This window comes from Sycon ciliatum, chromosome 4, assembly GCF_964019385.1.
Source record: "Sycon ciliatum chromosome 4, ocSycCili1.1, whole genome shotgun sequence".
NCBI lineage: Eukaryota > Metazoa > Porifera > Calcarea > Leucosolenida > Sycettidae > Sycon > Sycon ciliatum.
Window position 1 is genome coordinate 33018123 of NC_088646.1, and position 13575 is coordinate 33031697.

Genomic DNA, 13575 nt, shown 5'->3' on the forward strand with positions numbered 1-13575 from the left:
TTCAAGTAATTTATTATTAGTTTCATGTTCATGTTTATCTTCAAGTGACAAGTCTCATGAGATAATTTTGTTTGATTTTGCAGGGATTTCCCCATTTTGTCGCCATAGCAACATCATGTCACATACAAACCTTGTTCCCAGGCTAGCGATAACGCGTCACGTCGACATTATCGCGCACATATGTGCAGACTTCATCACGACATCAGCGTGCATTTCGAGTGATTTGCATGCAGGCAAGGTCTGCTGTACAGAGACTGCACTTCCAGTACCGCGATGCAGGGCAGAGCCCATGCATGAACAGTGCTGTGCTGAGAAGATAACTGGCCACAACAGATCGAGCTTTTTTCGTTGTGAAGACTTGTTGAAAGCTTGAAAATGGCAGCCCTTCGTTCCGTTTTCTCGCTGGCCAGACCATGCCTGATACGCAGCGTAGGAGTGAGGCGTATGGCGGAAAAGGCTGATGAGAAGAAAGACTCCATTCTGTTGACTTTCGGTTCTCCGGGAGAGGTAAATTACTGAACTTCCACCCACTTGAATTCTTGAAAATTTTGGCCTGAATCCATGAAATTCATCTTTGACTGCAGGCCTTCTACAATGGAGTGGAGGTCTCTTCAGTTGACGCTGTAACAATGGCTGGCCATGTTGGCCTTACACCTAACCATGTACCAACTTTGGGATCCCTGGTGCCCAGTATTCTGTCAGTATTTGACAAAGATGGACGAGAGTCGAAATACTTTGGTGAGTTATGTGCATAGATGGCCCTGGTCTGCTGCACACAATCATGGGATAACAGTATGAGGTCCGATTGCATTGCTATTGGTGTGACACGATCCATGTACATAGATCTACGGTCGAAACCTGCAACGGTTGCTTGGTGCTGGTCACATGCACGAGCATATGGAGGGTGGTATTTGTTCTGTTGGTTAAATAATTTGATGAAATATTTGGAAACACACAACTATATGCATGCCCAGTCATACACACCAAGTACATGTACATGTGAGTCGAGTGTAGATGGTAAATGCAAGGAGGATTCTGGGCATGTGTAATCCTACTAGCAAATGATAAAGGAAGCTGGGGAAGGCAGGTGTGTTTGAATTCCGTCTTCTCTCAGTGACTCAACATGTACGTATGGTGCATGGGAGTGCAGCAGTAGCTTTTAGTTAGCGCGGTAAAACCGAAGCTGCTTCCCATGTATTCTCTAGCAGCTGCAGCCAGTGCGAAAAGACGTAGATGGGGCATGCGTGCAGTTCAGCGCTGCATGTGGGCCAGAATAGGGTTAGAGCTGATAAGTCCCAATTGTACATTGACTCATGTGGGCTGCTTACACACACACACAAACAAACATGAGCACACTCGCACGTATATAAGAATTGCCTTGGTTGGCACAGTGAAATGCTGTGCTCGAATCAAGAAGTTGACGTGTGGCTAAGTTTAGGCAAGGCCGTATAGTCGTAATGTGTGCCACACTACCCATGGCATATGTATGCTGAATACACGCACACGCTTTAAACATTACTATGCGTTCTTATTAACGTTGTTGCGGTATAAAATACCTGCATTGGTCCTGACTCCTGGGTCAGTCTATATGCTTTCCGTGCTGTACAATTTTACAAGTAGTATTATTTTTATTTGTTATTACGGACTGCACAGTGCTTTGTAATTGTTTATGCTGTTTGTTGTTTTGAGTTACGATGTTCCATTGTGCTATCTCCCATGGTATGTGTGTGTGTGTGCAGTGAGCAGCGGCGGTCTGACCGTTAACTTTGACTCGTCAGTGCAGATCCTTGCCGAGGAGGCAGTGCCACTTGATCAGCTTGATGCTCAGGTAAGGGACTCGTTGCCTGTATCATGTGTGTTTGTGAGATCAACACTTCTATGTTAGCATCATGAGTTGGTTGTTTAGCAGAGCCAGTAAAAAGATCCATACATCACTGATGTTCTGCTGTACGTGACAGGAACCCAACGTGATGGTTGGGGGGGGGGGGGGTGCTATCGGCTATCACTGTCCCTGTATCTTGTTTATTTTGTCCATTACGATTGGACGTATCCTGGAAAGATTTATGATAATTATGTACGGGGAGAAAACCCAGGGCCATTAGCACAAGCTTTCTTGTTGCATGCCTGTGCGGGCCGGCATTGAGCGCATCTACCACGTGATCAAGAGATTGCGTGAGAGCGGCCAAGAAGCCTACAGTACGGCCAGGCACTGAAGAACGAGCGGGCCAGAATGCAGGGTGCCCTTATATGCGAGTTGCCTCAACTACACAGACTGTGGTACATGAACTATAAAAAAAATTTAATAGCCTAAGCTATAACTCTGTCTGAACCCCCGTTCTTTGGCACCAGGCAGTACAGTAGGTCGCGAACCAGCATAGTCAGGGCGCTGAGTGCAAACTAGCAATAATGCATACAAATGGCAAGCGGTGGGCCACGTGTCATCATTGTCCACTCGGCCTACAATGTAGGAATAGGTCGCGTCACTGAAGCAGTGAGCGTACTTGCATTGAGCATGGATTGTGCCGCATTCATCAGCTTGCACTATATGTAGTATAGACCAGCTTCTTCGTTGACAAGTGAAGTCATCACACACTATAGCTCATGCATACCTACATGGGTGGTGCATTGTATGTATTGGAATGGTTTCAATGCTGGAGATATATTGAAATATTGCATTGAATGGAGATGAGAGTGGGGAAAGCCACCCATGTTGTCAACACCATTACTACTACATTGAAGCACTAGGCATTTGTTGACTCCGAGGTCCTTTCGTATTAGAGTTTGGCTAGGCGAAAGCTGATATCCACGAGCCAGTTCCTATGATGTGACGTGACTATCATCATACTCACTGTTTGCATCTCATGCACACATGCTGCATGCAGAACAGCCCAGAAGAGTCTGCATGTACCCAGCAACATATACTAGTACATCTTCCTGGGCATCAACGATTTTGAAGTGACCGTGCATGCAGATTACCTTGGTGTTTCATTGAGCGCTCTATTCACGATTGTGTGTGTGCGTGTGTTGCTGTTCTTTGGTCGTAGGCAATCAAGACCGGAGCTGAAGCTGCACGTGCCCAGCTCAACAGCGCAAGGTCCGACCGCGAGCAGGCCGAAGCACAGATAAACGTGTCCGCCTGGGACGCACTCGCTGTTGCTGTTGGCAAGCAATAGGCTCCTCCACAACAATGCCAAGGGGTGCTGCATTTCAACTTTGTATATATTTAATTTTTGGGTATTTTATCATAGTCTGCCATGAGTGCAGGCACATGCATGACCCTCGTATCTCTGTTCACTGTCAGCGGTTGTTTCAACTCGACATCCATAGTTCAATTTTGTGAAGAATTTAGAATATGTACCTGATGTTGTTTTAGAATTCCCTGGCAAGACGTCAGCGGCGAAACAGCACAATGTGTCCAGGTGTGTGTGCGTGTGTGTGCGCAGGCACGTGCTGCACTGGTTACCCTGGCAAGTGCATATGTAGCTGTCTTGAAGGTTAGGGGCCGGCCACACTGAATGAATATGAAAAACCATGGTTTAATTAATAAATAATACCATGGATATTTGCTTCCACTGCATTTCTTTTCCTTTTTATGAAGTGGAGCGATATTCTAGTCTAGAGCCGAGGCTGTGCTGGTGCAGCTCTACATGCCCAGGAGCAGGGCTGACAGACTGCCAGAAGCGAATGGTGACAGCAAAATAGCAAGTGCGGGTGAATTTTTTTCATTGTGCACACCCAGTGTGAGCGGCCCCTTGCATCCCCAAATGGAGTGAGTGGTGTAGACCAGGTATGCATAGCCATAGGGCCCAATTCACATGGATTGGCCAGCTATCTATGTAGCGCAGGCTTCGATAATATTGCTTCATTCTGACAACGCACAAGTCGGAAGATCGGCAGGTGTACTTCCAGATGTTGCATGCTTCTCTTGTGACGGATGTACTTGAAGTACTTGTACATGGTTTGTGTGTGTGTTCGACACTACAGGTAGAACTGACATGATAATGCCAAATATTTAACCAAGAGGATACTCCCTCGAGTGTGCATGCAACTCAAGACAAACTTCTCGTCATGGCTTGCTTCTCGGAATCCTGCCATTTTCAAGCGCATCTCACCTCGAATGCATACCTATAATAGCTACATTTACGACAAAATAACGTAACCCTGAAACCAAGCCATGGCAGCTACTCACCGGCAAGCAGATGCACACTTTCAATCATTTTGAAATAATTGCATTTTCTACAAGTGCACCGGCAAAGGCTCTTTTCGAGCACCTACATTGTACTTCCCACAAATGTGTGTGTCGACACTGGATGGTCACAGCCCAGAAAATACTTCGAAGTAGCTAGCAGTCAGAAATCAACCGTTACGCAAGAGAGCAATGAGCAGATGAAAAATCACGGCCATGTCAGCCCAAGTGAGTAGTCTATTCCCGTTCCGGGTGGCATGCACAGCAAGTCCTGTTATCCCAGTGCCAGGGAAGACCTCAAACGAAGTAACACAAAACTGACGATTACCATAATTATGTGACCCACTCTTCGATGTATAATGGTAGCTGTTCAGCAGAGCGCAGGCCTAGAAGCTGGAACTTGGGAGGAAAGTATTTTTTTATTTAAAAAAAGTTCATAATCAGTTGTCGTCATCCTCGATATCATCGTCACCATCCACTTCCTGATTGGCCAGCTCCAACTGCTCCATTCGCTTCGCCAACTCCTGTTCGTCAGAATCGGTCATCACCTTCGGCTGTTGGGACACACAAGAACACAGATATAATACAACGGCTCGAGTCTGACCTGGAAAGAAGTGGGCGTACAGTTGAAACATAAGGGACCTTTCGCATTTGCTACGAATCGAATGCGAAACGAAAGTTTGATTCGGCTCGTAATCGTTTCGCAAGCCGTAATGCAAATGTGCATGGCAACTACGAATACAGCCGGTAGCTTGGCGTACGGGTGTGTTCGCGCACACGTGCATGGATCATGGAATCAAGGGAAAAAATGTGTACCTGGCAAAACATGTGTACCTTGCAAAAAAATGTGTACCTGACGGATTCGGAGCGTGCCACGAATGAAGAGGCTTCCATTCGTGAAAACGAGCTCTCCGCGGTGACTCTGGCGAATCCTCGAACCCAGTTGACGAATCAGCATTCGTTTCGTATCCGTACGCGTGATGCGAAAGGTCCCTATAGCTACATGCTGACGACCGCTCTATCCAGTCGCTTATCACTCCTAGAGCTGGGCTATTGTAGGAAAAAAGTTTACCCAGAGCTGCAAAACGATAACGTTTCGGGCCAGTCACCCATTGTCAGCACGTTCTCCAAGGGTGCAGTACATAAACTGAATAGGGTGATAGCAGTAAAAAAGAAGAAGGGAGGAGGAAAGAAAGCTTACCTCCATGGTGACATTGAAGTGGCCGTCATACTCCTCGATTTTCTCCTTGATGGAGCCGATTGCCTTCTGCAGCGATGCCACACCTTCTGTTCTCTCAAGTGTTGTGGTGGTGATGACGTATAGTGGAGGTGCAATCAGATTGATCTGTTTCATAGCAAAAGAAAGAGAGTAATGAAAAGACAGAAGAAGGAAAACATCATCATACCTGGCATCAGGTCTTTGTCAAATGGTCCAGCCCTATGACTTGACCAATGTCCGGCGACTGCTCCGATGCTGGCACAGACCTGCCTGGCTGATTTTGCATCTCAGGTGCAGCAAAGAATGATACTATCGATCGTTGCCCCATACTAAGCCAAGGTCACATTAGAAGCAACTGAACAAAAATCAAAAAATCTGAAACTAAAGCTGGAAAGCTTCGTGGATAAAAAGCGAGCCTCCTTCCAACTGCCCACAAGAAATGATAGATTTACAGGGAATATATTTCCCACATACATGTACTAGTAGACTTCGCGTCGGTCGATATCCTGTGCTTTAGAGTTTTTGGAGTGCGGAAGCGTTCTGCTATATCCGTACCTGCATCCTTCATGATCTACGACAGGAGTATGATTGTAGATCAGTTTTTGCACGCAGAAACAAGGCCTATTGTTGACTAGGATTATCCTGACCAGTGTGTGCTAACAGGCTTGGGCAGTATGCCAGATCCCAGTGCATGCATGATACGCAACAGGGTACTAGTCGACGCTGCCTTGTCTGGCCAGTCTAGCATGGGTATGCATGCTGCAGATCTTCATGTAAGACTTGCAGGATCTACCATGCAGTCTCAAGCTGTGCATGTGAAGCAAGTGCAACCTGAACACACACACACACACACACACACACACACACACACACACACACACACACACACACACACACACACACACACACACACACACACACACACACACACACACACACACACACACACTCTCTGTCTGTCTCTCACTCTGTCCATTGAGATCCATTCCTGAGAAAAGCCATTTTCACAGTCCTGAATCGTTGTGTCAGTGATCATCTGCGAACTAGCCTATCTGAATGCAATCAAAGCGCATGAAGGAGATGGTCGAGAGGCTGAGCAACTGGTAAAACGAGTGCGCAACTAGCTCACAAAAAGTCGGACTCAGGATGAACTTATAAAATACACTGGAATCCCTAGTCAGTTGAACCCTGATTTGGCAAGACAGCGACTCACACAATACTCGCTTTACGAGTTGCTAAGCCTCTCTTCCACACAATGGCCAGTAGAACACACACACTCACCTTGATGGGCATGACCTCTGTTGAGACCGTCAGGCCAGCACGGAGCGCTTCCTTCACAGCGTCGATACCCTCATAGCCATAACAAGCCACTTCCACATCTGCAAGAATATCAGCACGGACGTGCACAAACACACACAATTTACAAGTCAATGTGTGCGACAAGAAGGGTAAACCTTCACTGAGAAAAGCAGCCACCTGGTACACGTACGTACACTACAACAGCCCAAAGGATTGCTGTGCTGATACGGCACACAAGCTGTGATGCTGTTGCTCTGTTGTGCTTTGGACGGTTGTCTCGTAGCTGGAAGCTCGAACCTCATTAAATGACATGTTCACAGGATCACAACGCGAAAGCTTACCAGCTCTGATCTTGACAGCCTGAGGCGTCAGTCTCTGCTTGATGTCGTCAATAAGCAGTTTGCTCTCCTCTGGCGTAAGCTCACAGTCATCTAGCAATTCGGGCTCCGAAACGATCTGCTTGAAGACTGCATACGCCGGCTTCTTGTGCTTAGTTTCCAGCGCCCACGCTGTTTTCGTGTACAGCTCTTCGAGCTTTTCATTGTCGTAGTTGAGCTTACCAGCAACATGCCGCAGGATGCTGTTTACCTGCAGGGTACAGAACGAGGCAATGCACACACATCCATAAGGCCTGCTGGCAACTATGGACAAGATGGAGACAGATTTTCCAGGGAAGCAAAGCTGATACAGCTGACAAGTGCATTCGCTTACTGTGCAAGTGCATGCATTTAACTCACTCCCTTTCACTGGACATTTTCACCCCAGACCAATGTTTCAAGAGTCCATAAGAACATTCGTTATGCATAGAAGTGTGTTTGGTGTACTTGGTCCGCGTCAGCAATATTGTCGCTTATCTTTCGACAATTTGAACTTAGCCTTTGGACATGAACGCGTGCACTTGAAGTGATAAAACTTGGTACGATGGACGGTAAGGTATAGAATGACAACCAGCTGTGAGGAATTTATTGTCCAAGGAAGGGTTCCTACTTTTTTTCGGTCCTCCTCGTCGCTGCTCGCGGCACTGGTGACAAATATTTTTGCTCGGGATCGACTCTCTTGCTTTTGCAAGCTCATCTCTCTTCCTCTCCGCTGCCTGGCTATTTTCTAAGGAGAAGTTGATCGTGACGGTCGCCTTCTCTATAGGACTTCGCGTGGGCGGCACGGCAGCCTGTGTGGTTTGAATCAAACGCCGTTCTTTGCAAGATTTTATTTTGAACGACGACGACGACGCGTACAGTACTTGCAAATCTCCACGACGCGCTGGATATTCCGAGCGTTGAGCTGGAGGTAAGGGAGCTGCGATCTCAGCTTGACGAGCGATCCCTGAGGTGAGCGATCTCAGCCGTTCAGCAAAATGGAGCCGATTCCAAGTAACCGATTACTTTCTTGTGGCTTGCGCTGCTCTTGCCTGCACAGCGTAACAAGATAATCTATTTTGATGCGGCGCTGTATCAATCAGAACCACCCACCCGTCGCTCTCGAAATCCACTCGAACTCTAGCTAGACCTTTCAGGTACTGGTAACCTAACCTGCTAACCAAAATTGGGATGAAATGGGCTCCCAAGTAAGCAATGGCGACATATAAACAAAGCTGAAAGATAAGCGACAATATCGCTGACGCGGACCAAGTAATCAAGATTCAAGAGTATATAAACCAGATTGTGCAGCTCCAGGACAATGAGCCCACCATAGCGGCATACTTACTGCTCTGGCTTTGGTGTATCGCTCTTCGCATTTCCTGATGTCATCTGCTGACACTCTGCGCTTTGACAGATCAATGTAACCTGACAGCAGCAGAGACAACAAAACATATGACGGTTTGATGATAATTGATAAGGAAGAAGATCGCTGTGTTAACACACAGCATGCATTCGGCCATGCACCACGATTGACCTATCCTTTGGAAGGTGGTTAGGAATAGCGATTAGTGCCATGATGGAAAGTACTTCCCGGGAGAAATTTGCTACGGGTGTTAAGCCTGCACATGCCTATCTTGTTACACTCAAAACTCGACTGGCTCACAACCGCGTCCAACATCACACGCAATGTTGCTGGATGGCAGAACTGACGGCACAATGTTTCCTGCCTACTCCTCTCTTTATAAAGTATCGTCAGCGCCAGTAGGTGCACACCAACAAGCAACACGTGCACACACACACACACACACACACACGCACGCACACACATCGCACATACACACACATCGCACATACACACACATCGCACATACACATACACACACATCGCACATACACATACACACACATCGCACATACACACACATCTCACACACACACGTCTGGCCTCCCGCGGAGAGTTGAACGATTCCGTCCGTGTAGTCTTGATGCAAACAAGACTATAGAGCCAGGGTGCACAACATCATTATACTGGATCCGGGGCAATGCAACTAGCCGTTCGCGTAAACCTCGATGTCACAATACAGTCAAGCTGTACAAGTTGTGCAAAAGCAAACGCGAGACTGCAGCCGTGGATCACTGCTTCTATAACCCACCAAAAATTATTACGGTAACGGTGAGTTGCGCTTTCACAAACGCATGCAAGGCGACGCACTCCGGTTTACGTACCCTTGCGTATGCAAGGTCATTGTGATGTCACCCATACATACTTCATGAATGAATGGGTGCTTCCGCAGATCTACAGAAAGTGCCTGATGCATCTCATCGTGCATGATTATACACAACTTTCGTATGGGGTCGTCGCAAAAGTTTTCTGTCGTCCCTGAAACGAACATCGTTCATTTCGTACTTGGACCCCCTCCCCTCCCTCTGAAACGAACACAGCTTGCTATGCTGGACGACGAAAATCGCATGCATGTACATGTCATATGTACAGTGTCGGTTGACTTGCGATTTTGGCTCGCACCCCCTCCCCCCCCAAACGAATCATGTTCGTTTCAGGGACGACAAAAAACTTTTGCGACGACCCCTATGCATTTCACCATTGTGCAAAGATCTATAGGAGTTGAGGATAACGCGAGTTTGATGCCAAGCATATCTCAGTTCACAATTCGAAATCAGACATTGTCCCAAATGTCCACAAGGTGGTGTCATTTTTAATTGATGATAGACTGAAGGAGCAATGCCTGTGCATATCGGATATCGGGAAAAGAGTCCTACTGGACCAATACTCTATAGGATTACACTCAAACGCCTCTTATCCGGACGCCTCAGATACGGGCACGCCTCTCTACCGGGCACCTTCAGCTTGAGTTCCTATAGCACAAATGCTTAGAATTATTTGGGGGTTTTGAACTTTTTTTCCATATGTGGAAGTGCTTATTTTTCACTGCCATCCTACAGTGTATGTAATCCACACATTTTTATCAATGGGTTCCTTTTGTATCCTGAACTTGTGCAATATGTTCCAAATAAACTTCTTCAAAAAATGATATGATACATGGTAGATGAGTTATCCTGAGACACGGGCAAGTCTGAGATACAGGCAGTGCCCGGTTACAAAGTGCCCGGATAAGAGACGTTCGAGTGTATTCACTAAGATTTCTATTCAAAAATGTGAGGGGATTGAACCGGGAAAGATCTCTATCACAGCTATTGAGAGACGACATACTCAAAACCTGCTTCGCAGTGGTTGACCAAACAAAGAATTTGCACAGCATCCATTTGGCCCGATAAAATCATGACTTTCTTCATCCCTAAATTGTAACCATGCTATTCATCGCAGCAAGCAAGCAAGAAGGAACCTTGCGTCCATCGATGATAGGCATTTACCTTTACTTTTGTCCACACGAATAACCACCACGCACTCATTCCTTCCCACTCTGAGCAATTTGTTAATAGATCGGATTCTCCGTCTGGACAGCTCACTGAGCAGGATCATTCCTTCTATATCATTGTATTCGAGCAGACGTACATAGGCACCAACATGCTCAATATCCTGGACATTGACCATGACCACATCATCGACCTCTGGATATCTGGCTCCGTAGAATCGACAGGAAAGCTGGGACGTCTTCGTAGACGTCGCCATTGCTGCTACTCTGAGCTTCTTTTCGAAGCGAGGCCAGCAAGGAAGACGGACACAAAATTGTACTCAGCAAAAGCTGTTTCACTCAAAACAAAGGTGCAACAAGAAAATTTGAAGCAAAAAAGCGTGGTCCTTGAACCTTGTCATTTTCATGCATTTTCCATTCATGCATTTATATGAAATGCGTGAAAAATCACAAAGTTCGGCGAAAAACAGGTACATGAATTAGTATTATCAGGTAGTCGTAATGTTACGACTCGATCCCTCCCGAGAACTACAAATCATGCAGCTACAACTAATTCTTACAAGCAAGAGCACGAGCCTGCAACCACGAAAAATCCTTCCGTAGACTACCAAATACCAATCTACTCTATTCTGTATTTGCTTGCTTGACAACCTAAAAACATTCCGCGATTGATTATTATTATTATTATTATTTTTTTTTAAAGAGGTCGGAGGCGGATAATACTTTAAAACGAAGGTAAGTTATGGGTCGCAAGTATCCAGCAAACACACATCCAGTCATAATAAGGCACTTGTCATACATGTAAGTATCCGAACGTTTTCGGTCCCTTCTCATCAAGGATTATACAGGGAATGGCTCAAGTTGGAAAGACTAAAACTTATACATAGCGTAAAGATAATTAGATAACAACACTCGTGACAAGGTGGAAAATTATTTTTCTTCGAGTTTTGTGTCGTGCTAAACTTGATAATTTTCCACCTTGTCACGAGTGTTGTTATCTAATTATCTTTACGCTATATAAAGTTTTAGTCTTTCCAACTTGAGCCATTCCCTGTATAATCCTTGATGAGAAGGGACCGAAAACGTTCGGATACGTATGACAAGTGCCTTATTATGACTGGATGTGTGTTTGCTGGATACTTGCGAGTTGCGACCCATAACTTACCTTCGTTTTAAAGTATTATTATTATTATTATTAAATTTTTGATAGGGCAATCCCCACAGGCCTAAGGCCTTTTGACAGGGTACCCTAAAAAATGAAGAACAGAATTACGGAAGGTATGCAAGGAAGAACTTGAGCGGACCTCCGCTGGGAGGGCATTCCAGCGGTCAGAGCCAAGGAAAGTGACAGAAAATAAACCATAGCGACGTTTGGCTGTCGGAAGAGCAAGGGAAGAGGACACTTGAGAGCGGGTGCGAGAACTAGTGCAGGTAGAATTAGAGCGGAGACAGAAACAGTTAGCAACAAAGACACTAGCCAGATCATGAAGCGCACGGTACGTTAGAACGTACAGCTTGAATTGGTACCTGACAGACAAGGGAATGATATGGTAGCGGGAAAGAACAAGGGAGACATCAGATAGGCGGGGCATGCAAAATACAATACGCAGCGCTCTATTGCTAAGTCGGACAACACGGTCATCATGGTCATGAAGGGAGGCAGAAAGGCAGTGAGCAAAGGAATTAGACCCATACTCAAGTATGGACTGAATGAAACAGATGTAGAAAGCCCTCTTACTCTTAGCATCGATCGTTAAATGGTCTCGGACCTTTCTAAACATTCCTAACTTACAGCCTATTTTACGTTCTAATTGTGCAATGTGAACTCCAAAGGAGAGATGTTCGTCAAGAACTATACCGAGGTATTTCACGTGTGCACTAGGGGTGATGGTGACATCTTCAATCTGAACGTTGACATCGGGGTCAAGAGGTTTCGACTTTGGCCTGAACACAACGAGCTGGGTTTTCGAGGAGTTCAACATAAGACCTCTCGTTGCCAAGAATTCCTTTACTTTGATGATGTCCTCTGTGAGGTCTTTGCATAGGTTCTGGACATTCTTCCCCGCCCTGTATAAAGACACATCATCTGCGTATTTTGACGGGCTTTGCAGTGTTTGGGCACAGCGGGGAGTTTCCTCACGGACAAGTTAAATAGAAACGGCCCTAAACAGAGCCTTGTGGAACGCCTCTGTTGCTTGTGTATGGTTGCCCTTGTTGAGTCTTATAAGTGACCACGCACTGCTGTCTGTTTGTAAGGTAGCTGTGAAACCATTGCAGAGCGACTCCGCCAATACCAATCTCAAGTAGTTCTTGAAGTAACATGTTGTGGTTGACAGTGTCAAAGGCCTTTGACATATCAAGGAAGGCAGCCACTACGTAGTCACCCTTGTCCAAGGCGAGCGTCCAATCGTTGGTAACACAAGTCAGCAAGTCTTCGCAGGAGTGGCCTTTGCGGTAGGCGAATTGCTCCGCAGGGAGATGTTGCAGTGCGGGTGGTGCATTCTGGATGTAGCGTATGAGTTGATCATGCACTATGTGCTCAAGTAACTTTGACATATGGGGGAGCAGTGATATTGGTCTGTAGTTGGAGGAGACCGACTTATCACCGCGCTTGTGGATGGGGCGAACATGGGCTGACTTGTACGGAGCTGGGAATTCACCAGACGTCAGAGATTCAGATAACAACTTGGATAGTGAGGGAGCGATCTCATCGTTGATTAACTTGTAAGCAGCAACTGGAACATTGTCTGGTCCGGTGGCTTGATTTGAAGTTTCCCGTTTTGGTTTGCATTATGAGAATCATATAATTATCCTGATATTTTACGCGATATTATTATTTCGGATGGAGAGCCAAGGATTAATTTATACTATTATTTTATAGAACAGAAAAGGACCAAGGAACTACAAGTTACGTCAAGAGTACATGGACTCTTGGTTACGTCTATAATATATACCGCATTTAATAATATCTCCATTACATGTATAACTATAAGCCCAGCGCTTATTATATTTTCAACCAGTCAGGACCCTGGTCCTGACATTATACTTGATGATATCCATACTGACCATAGCACAAAGTTTCCAAACAGGTAGATCTACGTACCGGGACTGCAGTTTTGT

The 13575-nt window shown here is 45.9% G+C and overlaps 2 protein-coding genes across 2 annotated transcripts; one reads left to right on the top strand and one right to left on the bottom strand.

The window, feature by feature from the left end:
* The first annotated feature begins 303 nt into the window (after nucleotides 1–303).
* On the top strand, nucleotides 304–3404 carry LOC135815740 (ATP synthase subunit delta, mitochondrial-like). The gene is made up of 4 exons (XM_065329077.1): nucleotides 304–507; nucleotides 585–738; nucleotides 1740–1828; nucleotides 3045–3404. The coding sequence occupies exons 1-4, from the start codon at nucleotides 376–378 to the stop codon at nucleotides 3171–3173; spliced, it is 504 nt and encodes a 167-aa protein (XP_065185149.1). The 5' UTR covers nucleotides 304–375; the 3' UTR covers nucleotides 3174–3404.
* Nucleotides 3405–4213: 809 nt separating this feature from the next.
* Nucleotides 4214–10806, bottom strand: LOC135815739 (eukaryotic translation initiation factor 2 subunit 1-like). The gene is made up of 6 exons (XM_065329075.1): nucleotides 10454–10806; nucleotides 8409–8488; nucleotides 7046–7292; nucleotides 6687–6784; nucleotides 5388–5531; nucleotides 4214–4740 (listed from the first exon to the last, which is right to left on the bottom strand). The coding sequence occupies exons 1-6, from the start codon at nucleotides 10710–10712 to the stop codon at nucleotides 4627–4629; spliced, it is 942 nt and encodes a 313-aa protein (XP_065185147.1). The 5' UTR covers nucleotides 10713–10806; the 3' UTR covers nucleotides 4214–4626.
* Between the last annotated feature and the right edge of the window lie 2769 nt (nucleotides 10807–13575).

Bases quoted from the DNA above. Each gene is read 5' to 3' on its own strand.
- LOC135815739 (XM_065329075.1), bottom strand. From the start codon at position 10,712: ATGGCGACGTCTACGAAGACGTCCCAGCTTTCCTGTCGATTCTACGGA. The intron at 7,293-8,408 runs GTAAGTATGCCG...TGTACCCTGCAG, and splicing joins GATACACCAAAGCCAGAGCA to GTAAACAGCATCCTGCGGCA. The intron at 6,785-7,045 runs GTAAGCTTTCGC...ATATTCTTGCAG, and splicing joins GGCTGTCAAGATCAGAGCTG to ATGTGGAAGTGGCTTGTTAT.
- LOC135815740 (XM_065329077.1), top strand. From the start codon at position 376: ATGGCAGCCCTTCGTTCCGTTTTCTCGCTGGCCAGACCATGCCTGATA. The intron at 508-584 runs GTAAATTACTGA...CTTTGACTGCAG, and splicing joins CTTTCGGTTCTCCGGGAGAG to GCCTTCTACAATGGAGTGGA. The intron at 739-1,739 runs GTGAGTTATGTG...GTGTGTGTGCAG, and splicing joins ACGAGAGTCGAAATACTTTG to TGAGCAGCGGCGGTCTGACC.